The sequence below is a fragment of the Engystomops pustulosus genome, chromosome 11 (assembly GCF_040894005.1).
Source record: "Engystomops pustulosus chromosome 11, aEngPut4.maternal, whole genome shotgun sequence".
Classification (NCBI taxonomy): domain Eukaryota; kingdom Metazoa; phylum Chordata; class Amphibia; order Anura; family Leptodactylidae; genus Engystomops; species Engystomops pustulosus.
Window position 1 is genome coordinate 3708164 of NC_092421.1, and position 25040 is coordinate 3733203.

The window sequence follows — 25040 nt, forward strand, 5'->3', positions numbered from 1 at the left end:
TCATAGACAGGGGACATCCTCTACACCTAGAGGAGAGGAGGTTCTACCATCACCATAGACAGGGGGACATCCTCTACACCTAGAGGAGAGGAGATTTTCCCATCATCATAGACAGGGGGACATCCTCTACACCTAAAGGAGAGGAGGTTCTACCATCACCAAAGACAGGGGGCATCCTCTACACCTAGAGGAGAGGAGGTTCTACCATCACCATAGACAGGGGGCATCCTCTACACCTAGAGGAGAGGAGGTTCTACCGTCAGTATAGACAGGGGACATCCTCTACACCTAGAGGAGAGGAGGTTCTACCATCACCATAGACAGGCGACATCCTCTACACCTAGAGGAGAAGAAGGTTCTACCATCACCATAGACAGGGGCATCCTCTACACCTAGAGGAGAGGAGGTTCTACCATCACCATAGACAGGAGGTATCCTCTACACCTAGAGGAGAGGAGGTTCTACCGTCAGTATAGACAGGGGGCATCTTCTACACCCAGAGGAGAGGAGGTTCTACCATCACCATAGACAGGGGGCATCCTCTACACCTAGAGGAGGGGAGATTCTACCATCACCATAGACAGGGGGCATCCTCTACATCTAGAGGAGAGGTGGTTCTACCATCACCATAGACAAGGGGCATCCTCTACACCTAGAGGAGAGGAGGTTCTACCATCACCATAGACAGGGGGCATCCTCTACACCTAGAGGAGAGGAAGTTCTACCATCACCATAGACAGGGGGCATCCTCTACACCTAGAGGAGAGGAGGTTCTACCATCACCATAGACAGGGGGCATCCTCTACACCTAGAAGAGAGGAGGTTCTACCATCACCATAGACAGGGGACATCCCCTACGCCTAGAGGAGAGGAGGTTCTACCATCACCATAGACAGGGGGCATCCTCTACACCTAGAGGAGAGGAGGTTCTACCATCACCATAGACAGGGGACATCCTCTACACCTAGAGGAGAGGAGGTTCTACCATCACCATAGACAGGGGGCATCATCTACACCTAGAGGAGAGGAGGTTCTACCATCACCATAGACAGGGGGCATCATCTACACCTAGAGGAGAGGAGGTTCTACCATCACCATAGACAGGGGCATCCTCTACACCTAGAGGAGAGGAGGTTCTACCGTCAGTATAGACAGGGGACATCCTCTACACCTAGAGGAGAGGAGGTTCTACCGTCAGTATAGACAGGGGACATCCTCTACACCTAGAGGAGAGGAGGTTCTACCATCACCATAGACAGGCGACATCCTCTACACCTAGAGGAGAAGAAGGTTCTACCATCACCATAGACAGGGGCATCCTCTACACCTAGAGGAGAGGAGGTTCTACCATCACCATAGACAGGAGGTATCCTCTACACCTAGAGGAGAGGAGGTTCTACCGTCAGTATAGACAGGGGGCATCCTCTACACCTAGAGGAGAAGAAGGTTCTACCATCACCATAGACAGGAGGCATCCTCTACACATAGAGGAGAGGAGGTTCTACCATCACCATAGACAGGCGACATCCTCTACACCTAGAGGAGAAGAAGGTTCTACCATCACCATAGACAGGGGGCATCCTCTACAACTAGAGGAGGGGAGGTTCTACCATCACCATAGACAGGGGGCATCCTCTACACCTAGAGGAGAGGAGGTTCTACCATCACCATAGACAGGGGGCATCCTCTACACCTAGAGGAGAGGAGGTTCTACCATCACCATAGACAGGGGCCATCCTCTACACCTAGAGGAGAAGAGGTTCTATCATCACCATAGACAGGAGGCATCCTCTACACCTAGAGGAGAGGAGGTTCTACCATCACCATAGACAGGGGGCATCCTCTACACCTAGAGGAGAGGAGATTCTACCATCACCATAGACAGGGGACATCCTCTACAGCTAGAGGAGAGGAGGTTCTACCATCACCATAGACAGGGGGCATCCTCTACACCTAGAGGAGAGGAGATTCTACCATCACCATAGACAGGGGGCATCCTCTACATCTAGAGGAGAGGTGGTTCTACCATCACCATAGACAAGGGGCATCCTCTACACCTAGAGGAGAGGAGGTTCTACCATCACCATAGACAGGGGGCATCCTCTACACCTAGAGGAGAGGAAGTTCTACCATCACCATAGACAGGGGGCATCCTCTACACCTAGAGGAGAGGAGGTTCTACCATCACCATAGACAGGGGGCATCCTCTACACCTAGAAGAGAGGAGGTTCTACCATCACCATAGACAGGGGACATCCCCTACGCCTAGAGGAGAGGAGGTTCTACCATCACCATAGACAGGGGGCATCCTCTACACCTAGAGGAGAGGAGGTTCTACCATCACCATAGACAGGGGACATCCTCTACACCTAGAGGAGAGGAGGTTCTAGCATCACCATAGAGAGGGGGACATCCTCTACACCTAGAGGAGAGGAGGTTCTACTATCAACATAGACAGGGGGCATCCTCTACATCTAGAGGAGAGGAGGTTCTACCATCACCATAGACAGGGGGCATCCTCTAAACCTAGAGGAGAGGAGGTTCTACCATCACCATAGACAGGGGGCATCCTCTACACCTAGAGGAGAGGAGGTTCTACCATCACCATAGACAGGGGGCATCCTCTACACCTAGAGGAGAGGTGGTCCTACCATCACCATAGACAGGGGGCATCCTCTACACCTGGAGAAGAGGCAGTTCTACCATCATCATAGAAAGGGGACATCCTCTAAACCTAGAAGAGAAGAGGCTCTACCATCACCATAGACAGGGGACATCCTCTACACCTAGAGGAGAGGAGATTCTACCATCACCATAGACAGGGGACATCCCCTACGCCTAGAGGAGAGGAGGTTCTACCATCACCATAGACAGGGGGCATCATCTACACCTAGAGGAGAGGAGGTTCTACCATCACCATAGACAAGGGGCATCCTCTACACCTAGAGGAGAGGAGGTTCTACCATCACCATAGACAGGGGGCATCCTCTACACCTAGAGGAGAGGAGGTTCTACTATCACCATAGACAGGGGGCATCCTCTACATCTAGAGGAGAGGAGGTTCTACCATCACCATAGACAGGGGGCATCCTCTACACCTAGAAGAGAGGAGGTTCTACCATCACCATAGACAGGGGGCATCCTCTACACCTAGAGGAGAGGTGGTCCTACCATCACCATAGACAGGGGGCATCCTCTACACCTGGAGAAGAGGCAGTTCTACCATCATCATAGAGAGGGGACATCCTCTAAACCTAGAAGATAAGAGGCTCTACCATCACCATAGACAGGGGACATCCTCTACACCTAGAGGAGAGGAGATTCTACCATCATCATAGACAGGGGACATCCTCTACACCTAGAGGAGAGGAGGTTCTACCATCACCATAGACAGGGGGACATCCTCTACACCTAGAGGAGAGGAGATTCTACCATCATCATAGACAGGGGGACATCCTCTACACCTAGAGGAGAGGAGGTTCTACCATCACCAAAGACAGGGGGCATCCTCTACACCTAGAAGAGAGGAGGTTCTACCATCACCATAGACAGGGGGCATCCTCTACACCTAAAGGAGAGGAGGTTCTACCATCACCATAGACAGGGGGCATCCTCTACACGTAGAGGAGAGGAGGTTCTACCATCACCATAGACAGGGGGCATCCTCTACACCTAGAGGAGAGGAGGTTCTACCATCACCATAGACAGGGGGCATCCTCTACACCTAGAGGAGAGGAGGTTCTACCATCACCAAAGACAGGGGGCATCCTCTACACCTAGAGGAGAGGAGGTTTTACCATAACCATAGACAATGGGCATCCTCTACACCTAGAGGAGAGGAGGTTCTACCATCACCATAGACAGGGGGCATCCTCTACACCTAGAGGAGAGGAGGTTCTACCATCACCATAGACAGGGAACATCCCCTACACCTAGAGGAGGAGGTTCTACCATCACCATAGACAGGGGGCATCCTCTACACCTAGAGGAGAGGAGGTTCTACCATCACCATAGAAAGGAGGCATCCTCTACGCCTAGAGGAGAGGAGGATCTACCATCACCATAGACGAGGGGCATCCTCTACACCTAGAGGAGAGGCATATCTACCATCACCATAGACAGGGGGCATACTCTACACCTAGAGGAGAGGAGGTTCTACCATTACCATAGACAGAAGGCATCCTCTACTTCTAGAGGAGAGGAGGTTCTACCATTACCATAGACAGGGGACATCCTCTACACCTAGACGAGAGGAGGTTCTACCATCACCATAGACAAGGGCATCCTCTACACCTAGAGGAGAGGAGGTTCTACCATCACCATAGACAGGGGACATCCTCTACACGTAGAGGAGAGGAGGTTCTACCATCACCATAGACAGGGGGCATCCTCTACACCTAGAGGAGAGGTGGTTCTACCATCACCATAGACAGGGGGCATCCTTTACACCTAGAGGAGAGGAGGTTCTACCGTCACCATAGACAGGGGACATCCTCTACACCTAGAGGAGAGGAGGTTCTACCATCACCATAGACAGGAGGCATCCTCTACACCTAGAGGAGAGGAGGTTCTACCATCACCATAGACAGGGGGCATCCTCTACACCTAGAGGAGAGGAGGTTCTACCATCACCATAGACAGGGGGCATCCTCTACACCTAGAGGAGAGGAGGTTCTACCATCACCATAGACAGGAGGCATCCACTACACCTAAAGGAGAGGAGGCTCTACCATCACCATAGACAGGAGGCATCCACTGCACCTAGAGGAGAGGAGTTTCTACCATCACCATAGACAGGGGGCATCCTCTACACCTAGAGGAGAGGAGGTTCAACCATCACCATAGACAGGGGGCATCCTCTACACCTAGAGGAGATGAGGTTCTACCATCACCATAGACAGGGGGCATCCTCTACACCTAGAGGAGATGAGGTTCTACCATCACCATAGACAGGTGACATCATCTACACCTAGAGGAGAGGAGGTTCTACCATCATCATAGACAGGGGGCATCCTCTACACCTAGAGGAGAGGAGGTTCTACCATCACCATAGACAGGGGGCATCTTCTACACCTAGAGGAGAGGAGGTTCTACCATCACCATAGACAGGGGGCATCCTCTACACCTAGAGGAGAGGCATATCTACCATCACCATAGACAGGGGGGCATCCTCTACACCTAGAGGAGAGGCATATCTACCATCACCATAGACAGGGGGATCCTCTACACCTAGAGGAGAGGAGGTTCTACCATCACCATAGACAGGGGGCATCCTCTACACCTAGAGGAGAGGAGGTTCTACCATCACCATAGACAGGGGGCATCCTCTACACCTAGAGGAGAGGAGGTTCTACCATCACCATAGACAGGTGGCATCCTCTACACCTAGAGGAGAGGAGGTTCTACCATCACCATAGACAGGTGGCATCCTCTACACCTAGAGGAGAGGAGGTTCTACCATCACCATAGACAGGGGCATCCTCTACACCTAGAGGAGAGGAGGTTCTACCATCACCATAGACAGGGACATTCTCTACACCTAGAGGAGAGGAGGTTCTACCATCACCATAGACAGGGGGCATCCTCTACACCTAGAGGAGAGGAGGTTCTACCATCACCATAGACAGGGGACATCCTCTACACCTAAAAGAGAGGAGGTTCTACCATCACCATAGACAGGGGGCATCCTCTACACCTAGAGGAGAGGAGGTTCTACCATCACCATAGACAGGGGGCATCCTCTACACCTAGAGGAGAGGAGGTTCTACCATCACCATAGACAGGGGGCATCCTCTACACCTAGAGGAGAGGAGGTTCTACCATCACCATAGACAGGGGGCATCCTCTACACCTAGAGGAGAGGAGGTTCTACCATCACCATAGACAGGGGACATCCTCTACACCGAGAGGAGAGGCAGTTCTACCATCACCATAGACAGGGGGCATCCTCTACACCTAGAGGAGAGGAGGTTCTACCATCACCATAGACAGGAGGCATCCTCTACACCTAGAGGAGAGGAGGTTCTACCATCACCATAGACAGGGAACATCCCCTACACCTAGAGGAGAGGAGGTTCTACCATCACCATAGACAGGGGGCATCCTCTACACCTAGAGGAGAGGAGGTTCTACCATCACCATAGACAGGGGCCATCCTCTACACCTAGAGGAGAGGAGGTTCTACCATCACCATAGACAGGGGGCATCCTCTACACCTAGAGGAGAGGAGGTTCTACCATCACCATAGACAGGGGGCATCCTCTACGTCTAGAGGAGAGGAGGTTCTACCATCACCATAGACAGGGGGCATCCTCTACACCTAGAGGAGAGGAGGTTCTACCATCACCATAGACAGGGGGCATCCTCTACACCTAGAGGAGAGGAGGTTCTACCATCACCATAGACAGGGGACATTCTCTACACCTAGAGGAGAGGAGGTTCTACCATCACCATAGACAGGGGGCATCCTCTACACCTAGAGGAGAGAAGGTTCTACCATCACCATAGACAGGGGGCATCCTCTACACCTAGAGGAGAGGAGGTTCTACCATCACCATAGACAGGGGGCATCCTCTACACCTACAGGAGAGGAGGTTCTACCATCACCATAGACAGGGGGCATCCTCTACACCTAGAGAAGAGGCGGTTCTACCATCACCATAGACAGGGGGCATCCTCTACACCTAGAGGAGGGGAGGTTCTACCATCACCATAGACAGGGGGCATCCTCTACACCTAGAGGAGAGGAGGTTCTACCATCACCATAGACAGGGGGCATCCTCTACACCTAGAGGAGAGGAGGTTCTACCATCACCATAGACAGGGGGCATCCTCTACACCTAGAGAAGAGGCGGTTCTACCATCACCATAGACAGGGGGCATCCTCTACACCTAGAGGAGGGGAGGTTCTACCATCACCATAGACAGGGGGCATCCTCTACACCTAGAGGAGAGGAGGTTCTACCATCACCATAGACAGGGGGCATCCTCTACACCTAGAGGAGAGGAGGTTCTACCATCACCATAGACAGGGGGCATCCTCTACACCTAGAGGAGAGGAGGTTCTACCATCACCAAAGACAGGGGGCATCCTCTACACCTAGAGGAGAGGAGGTTTTACCATAACCATAGACAATGGGCATCCTCTACACCTAGAGGAGAGGAGGTTCTACCATCACCATAGACAGGGGGCATCCTCTACACCTAGAGGAGAGGAGGTTCTACCATCACCATAGACAGGGAACATCCCCTACACCTAGAGGAGGAGGTTCTACCATCACCATAGACAAGGGGCATCCTCTACACCTAGAGGAGAGGAGGTTCTACCATCACCATAGAAAGGAGGCATCCTCTACGCCTAGAGGAGAGGAGGATCTACCATCACCATAGACGAGGGGCATCCTCTACACCTAGAGGAGAGGCATATCTACCATCACCATAGACAGGGGGCATACTCTACACCTAGAGGAGAGGAGGTTCTACCATTACCATAGACAGAAGGCATCCTCTACTTCTAGAGGAGAGGAGGTTCTACCATTACCATAGACAGGGGACATCCTCTACACCTAGACGAGAGGAGGTTCTACCATCACCATAGACAAGGGCATCCTCTACACCTAGAGGAGAGGAGGTTCTACCATCACCATAGACAGGGGACATCCTCTACACGTAGAGGAGAGGAGGTTCTACCATCACCATAGACAGGGGGCATCCTCTACACCTAGAGGAGAGGTGGTTCTACCATCACCATAGACAGGGGGCATCCTTTACACCTAGAGGAGAGGAGGTTCTACCGTCACCATAGACAGGGGACATCCTCTACACCTAGAGGAGAGGAGGTTCTTCCATCACCATAGACAGGAGGCATCCTCTACACCTAGAGGAGAGGAGGTTCTACCATCACCATAGACAGGGGGCATCCTCTACACCTAGAGGAGAGGAGGTTCTACCATCACCATAGACAGGGGGCATCCTCTACACCTAGAGGAGAGGAGGTTCTACCATCACCATAGACAGGAGGCATCCACTACACCTAAAGGAGAGGAGGCTCTACCATCACCATAGACAGGAGGCATCCACTGCACCTAGAGGAGAGGAGTTTCTACCATCACCATAGACAGGGGGCATCCTCTACACCTAGAGGAGAGGAGGTTCAACCATCACCATAGACAGGGGGCATCCTCTACACCTAGAGGAGATGAGGTTCTACCATCACCATAGACAGGTGACATCATCTACACCTAGAGGAGAGGAGGTTCTACCATCATCATAGACAGGGGGCATCCTCTACACCTAGAGGAGAGGAGTTTCTACCATCACCATAGACAGGGGGCATCCTCTACACCTAGAGCAGAGGAGGTTCAACCATCACCATAGACAGGGGGCATCCTCTACACCTAGAGGAGATGAGGTTTTACCATCACCATAGACAGGTGACATCATCTACACCTAGAGGAGAGGAGTTTCTACCATCATCATAGACAGGGGGCATCCTCTACACCTAGAGGAGAGGAGGTTCTACCATCACCATAGACAGGGGGCATCTTCTACACCTAGAGGAGAGGAGGTTCTACCATCACCATAGACAGGGGGCATCCTCTACACCTAGAGGAGAGGCATATCTACCATCACCATAGAAAGGGGGGCATCCTCTACACCTAGAGGAGAGGCATATCTACCATCACCATAGACAGGGGGATCCTCTACACCTAGAGGAGAGGAGGTTCTACCATCACCATAGACAGGGGGCATCCTCTACACCTAGAGGAGAGGAGGTTCTACCATCACCATAGACAGGGGGCATCCTCTACACCTAGAGGAGAGGAGGTTCTACCATCACCATAGACAGGTGGCATCCTCTACACCTAGAGGAGAGGAGGTTCTACCATCACCATAGACAGGTGGCATCCTCTACACCTAGAGGAGAGGAGGTTCTACCATCACCATAGACAGGGGCATCCTCTACACCTAGAGGAGAGGAGGTTCTACCATCACCATAGACAGGGACATTCTCTACACCTAGAGGAGAGGAGGTTCTACCATCACCATAGACAGGGGGCATCCTCTACACCTAGAGGAGAGGAGGTTCTACCATCACCATAGACAGGGGGCATCCTCTACACCTAGAGGAGAGGAGGTTCTACCATCACCATAGACAGGGGGCATCCTCTACACCTAAAGGAGAGGAGGTTCTACCATCACCATAGACAGGGGGCATCCTCTACACCTAGAGGAGAGGAGGTTCTACCATCACCATAGACAGGGGGCATCCTCTACACCTAGAGGAGAGGAGGTTCTACCATCACCATAGACAGGGGACATCCTCTACACCGAGAGGAGAGGCAGTTCTACCATCACCATAGACAGGGGGCATCCTCTACACCTAGAGGAGAGGAGGTTCTACCATCACCATAGACAGGAGGCATCCTCTACACCTAGAGGAGAGGAGGTTCTACCATCACCATAGACAGGGAACATCCCCTACACCTAGAGGAGAGGAGGTTCTACCATCACCATAGACAGGGGGCATCCTCTACACCTAGAGGAGAGGAGGTTCTACCATCACCATAGACAGGGGCCATCCTCTACACCTAGAGGAGAGGAGGTTCTACCATCACCATAGACAGGGGGCATCCTCTACACCTAGAGGAGAGGAGGTTCTACCATCACCATAGACAGGGGGCATCCTCTACGTCTAGAGGAGAGGAGGTTCTACCATCACCATAGACAGGGGGCATCCTCTACACCTAGAGGAGAGGAGGTTCTACCATCACCATAGACAGGGGGCATCCTCTACACCTAGAGGAGAGGAGGTTCTACCATCACCATAGACAGGGGACATTCTCTACACCTAGAGGAGAGGAGGTTCTACCATCACCTTAGACAGGGGGCATCCTCTACACCTAGAGGAGAGAAGGTTCTACCATCACCATAGACAGGGGGCATCCTCTACACCTAGAGGAGAGGAGGTTCTACCATCACCATAGACAGGGGGCATCCTCTACACCTAGAGGAGAGGAGGTTCTACCATCACCATAGACAGGGGGCATCCTCTACACCTAGAGAAGAGGCGGTTCTACCATCACCATAGACAGGGGGCATCCTCTACACCTAGAGGAGGGGAGGTTCTACCATCACCATAGACAGGGGGCATCCTCTACACCTAGAGGAGAGGAGGTTCTACCATCACCATAGACAGGGGGCATCCTCTACACCTAGAGAAGAGGCGGTTCTACCATCACCATAGACAGGGGGCATCCTCTACACCTAGAGGAGGGGAGGTTCTACCATCACCATAGACAGGGGGCATCCTCTACACCTAGAGGAGAGGAGGTTCTACCATCACCATAGACAGGGGGCATCCTCTAAACCTAGAGGAGAGGAGATTCTACCATCACCATAGACAGGGGACATCCTCTACATCTAGAGGAGAGGTGGTTCTACCATCACCATAGACAAGGGGCATCCTCTATACCTAGAGGAGAGGAGGTTCTACCATCACCATAGACAGGGGGCATCCTCTACACCTAGAGGAGAGGAAGTTCTACCATCACCATAGACAGGGGGCATCCTCTACACCTAGAGGAGAGGAGGTTCTACCATCACCATAGACAGGGGGCATCCTCTACACCTAGAAGAGAGGAGGTTCTACCATCAGCATAGACAGGGGACATCCCCTACGCCTAGAGGAGAGGAGGTTCTACCATCACCATAGACAGGGGGCATCCTCTACACCTAGAGGAGAGGAGGTTCTACCATCACCATAGACAGGGGACATCCTCTACACCTAGAGGAGAGGAGTTTCTAGCATCACCATAGAGAGGGGGACATCCTCTACACCTAGAGGAGAGGAGGTTCTACTATCACCATAGACAGGGGGCATCCTCTACATCTAGAGGAGAGGAGGTTCTACCATCACCATAGACAGGGGGCATCCTGTAAACCTAGAGGAGAGGAGGTTCTACCATCACCATAGACAGGGGGCATCCTCTACACCTAGAGGAGAGGAGGTTCTACCATCACCATAGACAGGGGGCATCCTCTACACCTAGAGGAGAGGTGGTCCTACCATCACCATAGACAGGGGGCATCCTCTACTCCTGGAGAAGAGGCAGTTCTACCATCATCATAGAAAGGGGACATCCTCTAAACCTAGAAGAGAAGAGGCTCTACCATCACCATAGACAGGGGACATCCTCTACACCTAGAGGAGAGGAGATTCTACCATCATCATAGACAGGGGACATCCTCTACACCTAGAGGAGAGGAGGTTCTACCATCACCATAGACAGGGGGACATCCTCTACACCTAGAGGAGAGGAGATTCTCCCATCATCATAGACAGGGGGACATCCTCTACACCTAGAGGAGAGGAGGTTCTACCATCACCAAAGACAGGGGGCATCCTCTACACCTAGAGGAGAGGAGGTTCTACCATCACCATAGACAGGGGGCATCCTCTACACCTAGAGGAGAGGAGGTTCTACCGTCAGTATAGACAGGGGACATCCTCTACACCTAGAGGAGAGGAGGTTCTACCATCACCATAGACAGGCGACATCCTCTACACCTAGAGGAGAAGAAGGTTCTACCATCACCATAGACAGGGGCATCCTCTACACCTAGAGGAGAGGAGGTTCTACCATCACCATAGACAGGAGGTATCCTCTACACCTAGAGGAGAGGAGGTTCTACCGTCAGTATAGACAGGGGGCATCTTCTACACCCAGAGGAGAGGAGGTTCTACCATCACCATAGACAGGGGGCATCCTCTACCATCACCATAGACAGGGGGCATCCTCTACATCTAGAGGAGAGGTGGTTCTACCATCACCATAGACAAGGGGCATCCTCTACACCTAGAGGAGAGGAGGTTCTACCATCACCATAGACAGGGGGCATCCTCTACACCTAGAGGAGAGGAAGTTCTACCATCACCATAGACAGGGGGCATCCTCTACACCTAGAGGAGAGGAGGTTCTACCATCACCATAGACAGGGGGCATCCTCTACACCTAGAAGAGAGGAGGTTCTACCATCACCATAGACAGGGGACATCCCCTACGCCTAGAGGAGAGGAGGTTCTACCATCACCATAGACAGGGGGCATCATCTACACCTAGAGGAGAGGAGGTTCTACCATCACCATAGACAGGGGACATCCTCTACACCTAGAGGAGAGGAGGTTCTAGCATCACCATAGAGAGGGGGACATCCTCTACACCTAGAGGAGAGGAGGTTCTACTATCACCATAGACAGGGGGCATCCTCTACATCTAGAGGAGAGGAGGTTCTACCATCACCATAGACAGGGGGCATCCTCTACACCTAGAGGAGAGGAGGTTCTACCATCACCATAGACAGGGGGCATCCTCTACACCTAGAGGAGAGGTGGTCCTACCATCACCATAGACAGGGGGCATCCTCTACACCTGGAGAAGAGGCAGTTCTACCATCATCATAGAAAGGGGACATCCTCTAAACCTAGAAGATAAGAGGCTCTACCATCACCATAGACAGGGGACATCCTCTACACCTAGAGGAGAGGAGATTCTACCATCATCATAGACAGGGGACATCCTCTACACCTAGAGGAGAGGAGGTTCTACCATCACCATAGACAGGGGGATATCCTCTACACCTAGAGGAGAGGAGATTCTCCCATCATCATAGACAGGGGGACATCCTCTACACCTAGAGGAGAGGAGGTTCTACCATCACCAAAGACAGGGGGCATCCTCTACACCTAGAAGAGAGGAGGTTCTATCATCACCATAGACAGGAGACATCCTCTACACCTAGAGGAGAGGAGGTTCTACCATCACCATAGACAGGGGGCATCCTCTACACGTAGAGGAGAGGAGGTTCTACCATCACCATAGACAGGGGGCATCCTCTACACCTAGAGGAGAGGAGGTTCTACCATCACCATAGACAGGGGGCATCCTCTACACCTAGAGGAGAGGAGGTTCTACCATCACCAAAGACAGGGGGCATCCTCTACACCTAGAGGAGAGGAGGTTTTACCATCACCATAGACAATGGGCATCCTCTACACCTAGAGGAGAGGAGGTTCTACCATCACCATAGACAGGGGGCATCCTCTACACCTAGAGGAGAGGAGGTTCTACCATCACCATAGAAAGGAGGCATCCTCTACGCCTAGAGGAGAGGAGGATCTACCATCACCATAGACGAGGGGCATCCTCTACACCTAGAGGAGAGGCATATCTACCATCACCATAGACAGGGGGCATACTCTACACCTAGAGGAGAGGAGGTTCTACCATTACCATAGACAGAAGGCATCCTCTACTTCTAGAGGAGAGGAGGTTCTACCATTACCATAGACAGGGGACATCCTCTACACCTAGACGAGAGGAGGTTCTACCATCACCATAGACAAGGGCATCCTCTACACCTAGAGGAGAGGAGGTTCTACCATCACCATAGACAGGGGACATCCTCTACACGTAGAGGAGAGGAGGTTCTACCATCACCATAGACAGGGGGCATCCTCTACACCTAGAGGAGAGGTGGTTCTACCATCACCATAGACAGGGGGCATCCTTTACACCTAGAGGAGAGGAGGTTCTACCGTCACCATAGACAGGGGACATCCTCTACACCTAGAGGAGAGGAGGTTCTACCATCTCCATAGACAGGAGGCATCCTCTACACCTAGAGGAGAGGAGGTTCTACCATCACCATAGACAGGGGCATCCTCTACACCTAGAGGAGAGGAGGTTCTACCATCACCATAGACAGGGGGCATCCTCTACACCTAGAGGAGAGGAGGTTCTACCATCACCATAGACAGGAGGCATCCACTACACCTAAAGGAGAGGAGGCTCTACCATCACCATAGACAGGAGGCATCCACTGCACCTAGAGGAGAGGAGTTTCTACCATCACCATAGACAGGGGGCATCCTCTACACCTAGAGGAGAGGAGGTTCAACCATCACCATAGACAGGGGGCATCCTCTACACCTAGAGGAGATGAGGTTCTACCATCACCATAGACAGGGGGCATCCTCTACACCTAGAGGAGATGAGGTTCTACCATCACCATAGACAGGTGACATCATCTACACCTAGAGGAGAGGAGGTTCTACCATCATCATAGACAGGGGGCATCCTCTACACCTAGAGGAGAGGAGGTTCTACCATCACCATAGACAGGGGGCATCTTCTACACCTAGAGGAGAGGAGGTTCTACCATCACCATAGACAGGGGGCATCCTCTACACCTAGAGGAGAGGCATATCTACCATCACCATAGACAGGGGGGCATCCTCTACACCTAGAGGAGAGGCATATCTACCATCACCATAGACAGGGGGATCCTCTACACCTAGAGGAGAGGAGGTTCTACCATCACCATAGACAGGGGGCATCCTCTACACCTAGAGGAGAGGAGGTTCTACCATCACCATAGACAGGGGGCATCCTCTACACCTAGAGGAGAGGAGGTTCTACCATCACCATAGACAGGTGGCATCCTCTACACCTAGAGGAGAGGAGGTTCTACCATCACCATAGACAGGGGCATCCTCTACACCTAGAGGAGAGGAGGTTCTACCATCACCATAGACAGGGGGCATCCTCTACACCTAGAGGAGAGGAGGTTCTACCATCACCATAGACAGGGGACATCCTCTACACCTAAAGGAGAGGAGGTTCTACCATCACCATAGACAGGGGGCATCCTCTACACCTAGAGGAGAGGAGGTTCTACCATCACCATAGACAGGGGGCATCCTCTACACCTAGAGGACAGGAGGTTCTACCATCACCATAGACAGGGGGCATCCTCTACACCTAAAGGAGAGGAGGTTCTACCATCACCATAGACAGGGGGCATCCTCTACACCTAGAGGAGAGGAGGTTCTACCATCACCATAGACAGGGGGCATCCTCTACACCTAAAGGAGAGGAGGTTCTACCATCACCATAGACAGGGGGCATCCTCTACACCTAGAGGAGAGGAGGTTCTACCATCACCATAGACAGGGGACATCCTCTACACCGAGAGGAGAGGCAGTTCTACCATCACCATAGACAGGGGGCATCCTCTACACCTAGAGGAGAGGAGGTTCTACCATCACCATAGACAGGGAACATCCCCTACACCTAGAGGAGAGGAGGTTCTACCATCACCATAGACAGGGGGCATCCTCTACACCTAGAGGAGAGGAGGTTCTACCATCACCATAGACAGGGGCCATCCTCTACACCTAGAGGAGAGGAGGTTCTACCATCACCATAGACAGGGGGCATCCTCTACACCTAGAGGAGAGGAGGTTCTACCATCACCATAGACAGGGGGCATCCTCTACGTCTAGAGGAGAGGAGGTTCTACCATCACCATAGACAGGGGGCATCCTCTACACCTAGAGGAGAGGAGGTTCTACCATCACCATAGACAGGGGGCATCCTCTACACCTAGAGGAGAGGAGGTTCTACCATCACCATAGACAGGGGACATTCTCTACACCTAGAGGAGAGGAGGTTCTACCATCACCATAGACAGGGGGCATCCTCTACACCTAGAGGAGAGAAGGTTCTACCATCACCATAGACAGGGGGCATCCTCTACACCTAGAGGAGAGGAGGTTCTACCATCACCATAAACAGGGGGCATCCTCTACACCTAGAGGAGAGGAGGTTCTACCATCACCATAGACAGGGGGCATCCTCTACACCTAGAGAAGAGGCGGTTCTACCATCACCATAGACAGGGGGCATCCTCTACACCTAGAGGAGGGGAGGTTCTACCATCACCATAGACAGGGGGCATCCTCTACACCTAGAGGAGAGGAGGTTCTACCATCACCATAGACAGGGGGCATCCTCTACACCTAGAGGAGAGGAGGTTCTACCATCACCATAGACAGGGGGCATTCTCTACACCTAGAGGAGAGGAGGTTCTACCATCACCATAGACAGGGGGCATCCTCTACACCTAGAGAAGAGGCGGTTCTACCATCACCATAGACAGGGGGCATCCTCTACATCTAGAGGAGAGGAGGTACCACCATCACCATAGACAGGGGGCATCCTCTACACCTAGAGGAGAGGAGGTTCTACCATCACCATAGACAGGGGGCATGCTCTACACCCAGAGAAGAGGAGGTTCTATCATCACCATAGACAGGGGGCATCCTCTACACCTAGAGGAGAGGAGGTTCTACCATCACCATACCTAGAGGAGAGGAGGTTCTACCATCACCATAGACAGGGGCATCCTCTACACCTAGAGGAGAGGAGGTTCTACCATCACCATAGACAGGGGCATCCTCTACACCTAGAGGAGAGGAGGTTCTACCATCACCATAGACAGGGGGGCATCCTCTACACCTAGAGGAGAGGAGGTTCTACCATCACCATAGACAGGGGACATCCTCTACACCTAGAGGAGAGGAGATTTTACCATCACCATAGACAAAGGTTCTTTACTGTAAGAGCAGTGAGACTATGGAACTCTCTGTGGCAGGAGGTTGTTATGGAGGACTCTATGTACATGTGCAGGAGAGGCCTGGATGACTTTCTGGATAGCAAAAATATCACGGGTTATGGGGAAAAAACTTTTGTTTAATTCTTAAAGGTTGGACTTGATGGACTTGCGTCTTTTTCCAGCCATATATACTATGATACATTCTGTGAGGAGCACTGCAGGAGACCCCCCTTCATCTAGTATTCTGGGGGTCTGACTGCTAGAATACGGGTTAACTGCTGGAATGGCACAAGGGCAAATGGATATTCCAGTATCAGCAGATTATCTCCTATCCATCACATGGGACCTCTGTGCCTCTGTTTGTACCCAGTTCCTCCACCCATCCTGACACATTTAATACAAGTGAGACAAGTAATATGGGAAAGTTTGGGTATAAATATTTATATTCAGCAAAGAAATCAGAGGTCTCACCACATACATTACAAATAACGAAACATCTAATTGAGCAAATATAATAATGAGGATGTACTGAGGGCATGGATATAATGTATTGTACATGTGAAGGCAGAAGCAGATTGAACTCTGAATCAACTTCTGTTCAGAGAACAAAGAGGCCGAGCCTGGGACTAATCCCCTGTGTAGAGGAAGGGGCTCATTGTATGAATATTGCGGGGTGCCCATTGTATACTACTCTTATTCCTGGGCAGTGACCTTTCACCCATCCCAGCACAATGGACTCATTGAAGTGACATTCAGCGTCCAAAGAGAGGTCTCGTTCTAGATCTGAGGAGCCCTGGTCAGATACGGCAGAGCTGCTCCTGTGTATTTGTCTTGTAAGAAAATCGCCGTGACATCGGTTTCCAGCTCACGAGTGTCACTACACATTATAAGGGGTCACAACGGTTTCCAAAGCTTTTCCCATTAACCTCCATCCACCAGGAACTGTGCTCACACACGAATGCCCTGACACTAAACTAGGCACAATCAGAAGTCCTGTAGTTACATTCTAAATTAGTTTATTTAAATTGAAAACCATGAAAATCCTGCGAGAAAACCTGCAACAAAGTATCGTTTTGGGATGGATATTTATATTACATGTATTTTGCTAAATGACCTGTAATGAATCCATTTGCTTCTATATACTACAAGTCTACTGTTCTCACTAGGGGTCTGATCATTTTACTAATTATTATTATTTTATAACTTTGAATTGTACAAACTACGAGATTTGCCCTTAAAAATACATTTTGGCCACTATCTATTTTTCCATAAATACAAGAAGTTTTTATCATAAAGCTACTGGGCAGATACAGAGCGCCATCATGTGGTTGTTCAGAATAATGTTCTCTTGGCCTCCTCTCACATGAATACATTGCATTGATCCCCCTGAAAGGATCTGCCATTATAATCATACAATCAATAGTCAATGGAGTTGGTTGTGTAGTAGAAGTATTCAAGTAGAAGGTTTAGTCTCAGCTCTACTAGAATGTATCACACACAAGTCAGTATATAAATGTCTTTCATAAAATGTATCATTTTTACAAAGTAATTGCAACACCCCGGCCAATACATAGGCGTCTGGTAGTTGCGAATAGCGCCCTCTCCAGGTCAGGAGCTGTTAGGGGGAGTCGCGAAATCTCTATTAAAGTCTAGAACCGGGTCATTATGTAATAGCAGCTGTAGATTCTGCCTGAACAGGCGATAGTTAAATGGGTGTAAGTTATTGTCCAATGAGTTGGCTGTATTGTAAACTGGAGTGTGATTGGATAGGTGCTACCACCTGACCAGGAGAATAAAGCCCCCGGCCAGGGAGGAGCACGAGGTCTTGTCTTTGGGCACATGCTCTTACCATGAGCTCTAGACAGCATGGTCTGTCTACAGAGACAGAGGGAACAGAGAGAGACAGTGTTCAGTACACCTTCAGTGCTGACACTTAACCTAATACCAGGAGTCGGGAGACTGAAATCCAGAGCTGCAGCTTCCACAGTTTGTTCACAGCTCCATCCAAATTCTCCCAGCATCTACTACCAGGCTGGTGCACTATTTCTGAGGACCCCTCTCCATGACCACTCCTGTAATCTGAATCTGCTGTTTACCGTTTAGGCCCGTTGCCTTCTACCTGTTCAATTAAAAAACTGAGTTAATTTGCATGTTGCCTCCGTCTGATCCCTGGATACGGCTGTTACCACCACGGGCTCCCCATCCATTACCCAGGGACATATCTTACAGACACTCAGATGTTACCTAAGGAAGAACCAGCACATCAGCCTCTCCCTCCATATTTCTTGCACACACCACCTGCTGGAGAGCTGCCAGGCTGTAGGACAGTCCTCCGCTCCCCATACCAAGCACCGTGACCACAGCGCGCCCTAGGCCGCAGCCGCCAGCCGCTCCGGTATTCTGGGCCCCAGCTGCCTCCAGGCCCCAAGAAAAGGCTAGGCCCCGGTGGGGGATGTTGCATAATCATCAAATTTTTTGCCGTAGGTTGTAAGGACATATCAGGAGTATTCCCAACATTTCCTTACAGGGCAGGGAACAATCATAACCAACTGTATAGTCACACAAATTGGGATATTGCCTCTTGTTCCTCCTCTCACCCTGTAAGTAGGAGGAGGAGTGAACATTGGCATCAGCTAGTGATTGGCTATGTCCAGGATGTTTCCAATGGTGATGTCATTGTCCTTATATGGACAGAGATGTCAGTGGGCACCTGAGTGTACGCTCAGCGGAGGCTTGCGGGTGATGCCGTACTGCTGCATCCATTGACCTGCAGACTTCAATGGCCTCCGTAGCTCCGGAGGAGGGAGCAGCTAGACGTGTTTTTCCATGCTACATTTTGCACTGTATACAATGTATATGGTGCAGTATAGATCTATGGGTTCGCCTGTCCGTCAGAAGCTATCCCAGCATATAACGCTGAGTGAATAAAAGAAGACACTGTGGGAATCTAAGCTGAATATTCAAAGTAAATCAATCTTTAAGTGAAATAGGCAAATATTATAACTTTCAGCAACAGATTTAAAAAATAAAACATAAAAATAAAATCCTGTGCCTCGAAGTTAAACAAAGACCTCACCAGAAGCCAGACTAGTAGCTGAGCAGCAATGCATCTATTGCAACAACTCCAAGGTCACCAGAGACCTGACCGCAGTGTGGGGGGAGCTGGATTCCCTGCGACATGATTGGCTGGCCTAAGGTGCGGCCTAGCACCAGAGTTCTATTACTATTTCGAAAAATCTCAGTCACTGCGATTCTTAGGCAAAAGAATGTCTTTATTGGAGCTTAAAATCCATATGCACGTCACAGAGGTACAAGACTGCCGCGTTTCGATAAAGATTAGTCAAGAGCGGTTAGCTCGAAACGCGTCAGTCTTGTACCTCTGTGACGTGCATATGGATTTTAAGCTCCAATAAAGACGTTCTTTTGCATAAGAATCCCAGTGCCGGAGGATTTTTTGAATTTGCATTTGCATCAAGGCCTCCCCGGTGAGCCTGCCGTGCACACGCCTTCTGCATTATCTTTGATTTGAGCTGGCTTCGGAGTTTCATACTCTACTTGTAGAGTTCTATTACTGGTGGCTTTGTCCAGAAGAACAGGCCTCATCCATCCTCATCAGGGCGGAGAGATTCAAGAAGAAGAGAAGGCTGCATTATAGTGATGGGATCCCAATAGGGCAGGTGCCCCAGACAGATGGTGAAGGAGAGGCCCATGACGTTAGCGGCAGCAGGCCTGGAATCACACGTGGAGACAGAGATACTTTCTGCAGGAACCCAAGCTGGTGGATTGGATGGCTGTGGATCTTGCGTTTGTAGTGTACATCAGGGGCTGGCAGGAAGGGCTCTGGTGCTTAGGCAGCAATCTGGATGCAGTCTCTGGGGTATTTGCACACAGAGCTGACGGTCTCTAATGGGAGAGAGAGGCCTAGTCCCGTCTCTAGGACTGACAAAATAATATAGCTTATAGCTCATGAAAAAATACCATTTAGCACCTAACCGTTCTAGCTTTATTATAAAAAAAAACTTCTCAGAAAAATATAATATCATAAAATGAGTAAAACCCACATTTATAGTTTTATCTAAAGCGGAGTGAGGTAAAAACTCCTAGAATTAGTCGCACTGCATTACTCAGCCAAGAAGCCAACTAGAACAAATTTGTTAGTAATGACCCGTCCAACAGGCCATTACACTTCTTAGCCAGATCACAGTCGCTGTGGAAAGAGCTCCCAAAAAAAGTTGTACCTGCTCCGGCTTATGGTTCTTTCTACTTCTCAAAAAACATAAGTACCATGGTAATAGGAGTCCACTCATTGGCCGAAGAAGGTCCTGTGAACCCTGGCACTTCCAGTGAAGCCTTCAGCGCTGTATAGCAGAGGTTATGGGAACCAGAAGCTGGAGCAGGGTAAGTGCACTTATTTTATTTTTATTTGTGGCCCCCCCCTGTCCCCGCCCCTATGGATACCTAAAAACCAGGATGCCTGGGAAAGCCCTTTAACATTACATATGTTCTAAACCAAAGTTATAGCAGAGTAATTGTGATTACTACCTGCATACCGGTTCCCCGTTACCACCTTCGGTCACCACATGGAGTGTCAATTTAAACTGTGTGCGGAGAATAACCGTACGGTTTGTGGGCTGGAGGCTTTGGGCAGGTTGAAGAGTCATAAGTGGCTGGAAAAGACACTGAAAAATCAGAAATGTCTTGGTTAGTTCAGTGACAAAAGAAAAGTGTGAACATGATGGGGCAGATTTATCAAGCTGTCTAAAAGTCAGAATGTTCTAAGTTGTCTATGGCAACCAATCACAGCTCCCCTTTAAAATATTCTTGAGCTCTGGTAAAATGAAAGCCGAGCTGTGATTGGTTGACATGGACAACTAGAAATATTCTGACTTTCAGACAGCTTGATAAATCTGCCCTTATATATTTGGTGCAGAGGCTTGTCCTCCTCATGGCCACATGTCCAATTACAGAAAACATGACAATGAATAAACTGTATGTTAGATCATTGTGAGCTCAGCCACCAGACAATGCGCAGCACTGAGCTTGGTAGAACGTGAAGAAGCCACCGTGCTCCTCTGACCGCTGCATTCTCTCCAAACTGCTGACCAATAGGGGATCCAATTGTTGCCCCTCCCCAATGACCCCCATTAAGAAGTTATCCTAAGGATTTTAAAAAATACTTTAAATATTTTAAATTTTTTTTTTGGATGCGATGAATCAATTTTCAATGACATTTTTATGGGGCTAATAATGGGAACCTTTTTACTGGTAGAGAAGTTAAAAACAGCAATTAAAAGTTTTTATACCATATATTTTGCGCTGTTAATTTTACCGTTATGGATATGACTTGATTTTCTAGTGAAGTTATTCAGGATGGGGTTAATCTTCAGCACTGCCTCAAAGAAGCATTGTACATAACCTCATAGAGGCGCACAAGCAAACAGTCCGATTGTGGAGCAGCACAGTGAGTATAATGGATCAAGTCCAATGGTGGGTGCCACCTCCAACAAACCCCATCCATCTGTAAGGACAGATATCCACAAAAAATGCAATGCGGCAGCACTCCAGTAAGTATAAAGGGGATCTTTATTCACCCATGGCAAAATAAGGGGCAACGTTTCAGCTCATCCATAGAGCCATGATCAATACCGACAACACCTTGGGGTTTTTGACCATTAGCCAAGTTGGGCAGGGTCTGCCCCGAACCTAAATATATCTGCCTCAAATCGCAGCCGGTAGAACTTCTGTTTTGGTCTTATATGGGCTCGTGATAAAATCTGGCTCTTTCCATTTTTATAAGTGGCTCCCTGTTGGGGAGTTTTTTTTTGAGTCGCTACACAGCCCATGAAACTATCTTGCAAGGTTATTTTCGCTCTCTGCTAATAGTAGGTTAGATTGTCACGGATAGAGGTGTTTTGAGCCTCCATCATCCCTTTAGCAACTGTGCAAACCATCCAGAATCCACAGATATTGTAAGATGCAGCAGACAGAGCGTTACAGAAAACATAATCTATCCAACACCAGGTCTGGTGGACTTCTCAGGGAAATGTATATTCCTGTTCATCCGGATGTTTCCAAGAATCCAGCAGACCTAAGACAGGGGACAACCGATGTATGTCAGGGCCCGAATCCTAGTTGTTTTCCTTGACCTGTCTTCAGATGGGTTCATAACTGGATTGAAGTCTTTTTTTTATTTATGAGGATCAAGACTTCACCTCTGCTATTACATTCTGAGTCTCCCTCTGCTACCCAGAACTTATTCACGAGGTGGATCTCAGACCTCTGCAAGTGGGATTCTTGAATTAACACTAGATCCACTTAGAGGCGCTTAAGATGGAGCAATATGCGTGTTAAGTGAACATTGTAAACTCCTCACAAGGAAGGATACTGGTGACTCCACCAACCTGATATTGCTCCTCCGGGACCTATTTTCCAGTTCATCCAGTTTTTCTGCAAAGCTCGGCATTCATAGTATCATAGTTTGTCCATCAAGTTCAACCATTGGCGTGTACAATTGTATTCAGCTTAGCGACTGTTTCGGCCATGTCGTCTTCCTGCGCCACTATCCGGCATTCAGGCATTCGACCCATGTAGATCCACATCAGTTTGGATGCATTTAAGGTACCTGAAATAGCCAGGGGTGACGGATGCGGGTGTTTGCTACCCCAGAACGCAGTGTTTCGGTTTGGGGTATGCAGAGCTCTGTGTAACACAGCCTCATATGTCAGCAAATCTTTGGACCATTTTCTAATGGGGCTTGTTTTTAGGTAAACTTGCACCTCCCCTATATTATATAAGACAGTTCAATTGAGGTGATGCAAAGTTTATAAAGTTTGGTCATTTCTTATGTTTATTCCACATTTATTGACGGAAATGAAGAACAAAAAGTACAAACAGAATTCTCAGTATGAAGGGTGGTCTCGCCGGACCCCGGCAGCAAAATACATCCAACGTCATGTAACAGCGTGAAGACAGACTGCACAGTCACACTGAGGCAAAGATTGGGTCCGCCCAATAACTGAACGAAACAAGTATACGAACAGCAGACGGGGGGGAGACGGGGTCATGGGTTAAAGGTGGCTTCCAAGTCATTCTTTGGGTGAACGCACTGAGCGTGACCATACAACCTAATAGTTTTCGATGGATGGGTCCTGAAGGGCTATGGTTTCAAATAAAGAGCCTATTGTTCTAGGCAAAAGATTCTGAAAGGCAGGGGTTAACTGGTATTCCTCCCAAGGGGTCCACACCCTGTCTCTGGCGAGTCCTCGGTTTGGTCACTTCTAAGTACTTAAAAAAAACCAAACTAAAAAGTACTTGAAAACTTTGCATAGAAAAACCACTCTTGCATCTCCATATTCTGACACCGGAAACTTTTTTTTTTTCTTTACCTGACCAAAAAATTTTGTGTAAACCAAGTAAAAAAAAAAAAAACTCCAAAAGACAGATAATGAACTATTGGGTTGTACTCATTTAAGTTGATGGGTGTCCTAGCACCTCCTGCTAGAAGAGCAGCAAGGGCAGTGTAATATCTCAGCCATTTGCCTGTTTCCTGACCATCGGTTCTGTAGTGCATGGGTCTCTTGGTTCTGATTCTTTTATGTTGTATTGTCTCCATGTTTGCACTTTGACACAGGAAGGGAAGGTCGACCAGTTGTCACCTACTGCTTAAGGTAGGCTGCGCAATTATGTAGGGACAGCTGGGAAGGGGATTTAGCAATACGGCTCACAGTCTTCGTCATTCCAAGGCATTCCCACACTGTATCACAGGCAGACATACAGAAGAGAGACACTTTACATATAATATCTTACCTTATAGCAGTAATCGGAGACAACAAGCAAACTGATGGGTTGTAGAAGATGATTGTTCGCAGTTAGTAATGCTTCATCATACTTTAGTTTAACCGCTATAATAGTAGAAGGTGACAAGGTTAGAACATCTACAGAACCTCAACACATTCAGAAAATTACAGTTTCCCCCTCTGTTGTTCCTCCTGGAAATACATTGGTAAAACTTTAGTCTTATTGGTAAAATGTTGTAGAGAAAAGCACTGAATTCAAAAAGGCTTTTATTATTTGTGTCCTTTGTGTAATCTCTGAGAAATTCTCATTTTGTATGTTAATGAGGCGTCTGAGGTCATATCCAAGGTCAGCACTTGGAGCTATTCCTGCCTGTAACACTACCCTCCTTAAGTTAAGCAGGAGATTTGTCTTGAGACATATTGGGCAGATTTATCAAGCTGTTTAAAAGTCAGAATATTCTTAGTTGCCCATGGCAACCAATCACTGTTCAGCTTTCATTTTACCAGTGCTCATGAATATTTTAAAGCTGAGTTGTGATTGGTTGCCATGGACAACTAGGGATATTCTGACAGCTTGATAAATCTGCTCTATTGGGTGACATTGTGAGACATGGGAAGTGATTTATAAAGGAAAAGCAGCTCTCCAGATACTTGGTGAACGTTCTCCCTCATTACCATACGGATTAAAATGAGAATTTCTCAGAAACAAGACATTAAACTGGGAATATCTTGGAAATATCATAATGAACAGAAATAAAGGTAAATTGTGGATTATTTTTCTACAAC

The 25040-nt window shown here is 49.2% G+C and overlaps 1 protein-coding gene across 6 annotated transcripts in view; it reads right to left on the reverse strand.

Moving 5' to 3' along the window:
* The window catches only part of LOC140105815 (heparan-alpha-glucosaminide N-acetyltransferase-like), a 237123-nt gene that overhangs the window by 211232 nt on the left and 851 nt on the right, over positions 1 to 25040 (reverse strand). For all 6 annotated transcript variants that reach the window (XR_011850641.1, XM_072129916.1, XM_072129914.1 and 3 more), the window contains exons 2-3: positions 24265 to 24359; positions 21001 to 21137 (exon numbers count right to left, since the gene is read on the reverse strand). Coding sequence is in view for 5 of the 6 variants with exons in the window: in XM_072129916.1 (XP_071986017.1) it covers positions 21001 to 21137; positions 24265 to 24359 (232 nt within the window). In the remaining variant the exon portion in view is untranslated. The remainder of the gene's footprint in view (positions 1 to 21000; positions 21138 to 24264; positions 24360 to 25040) is intronic.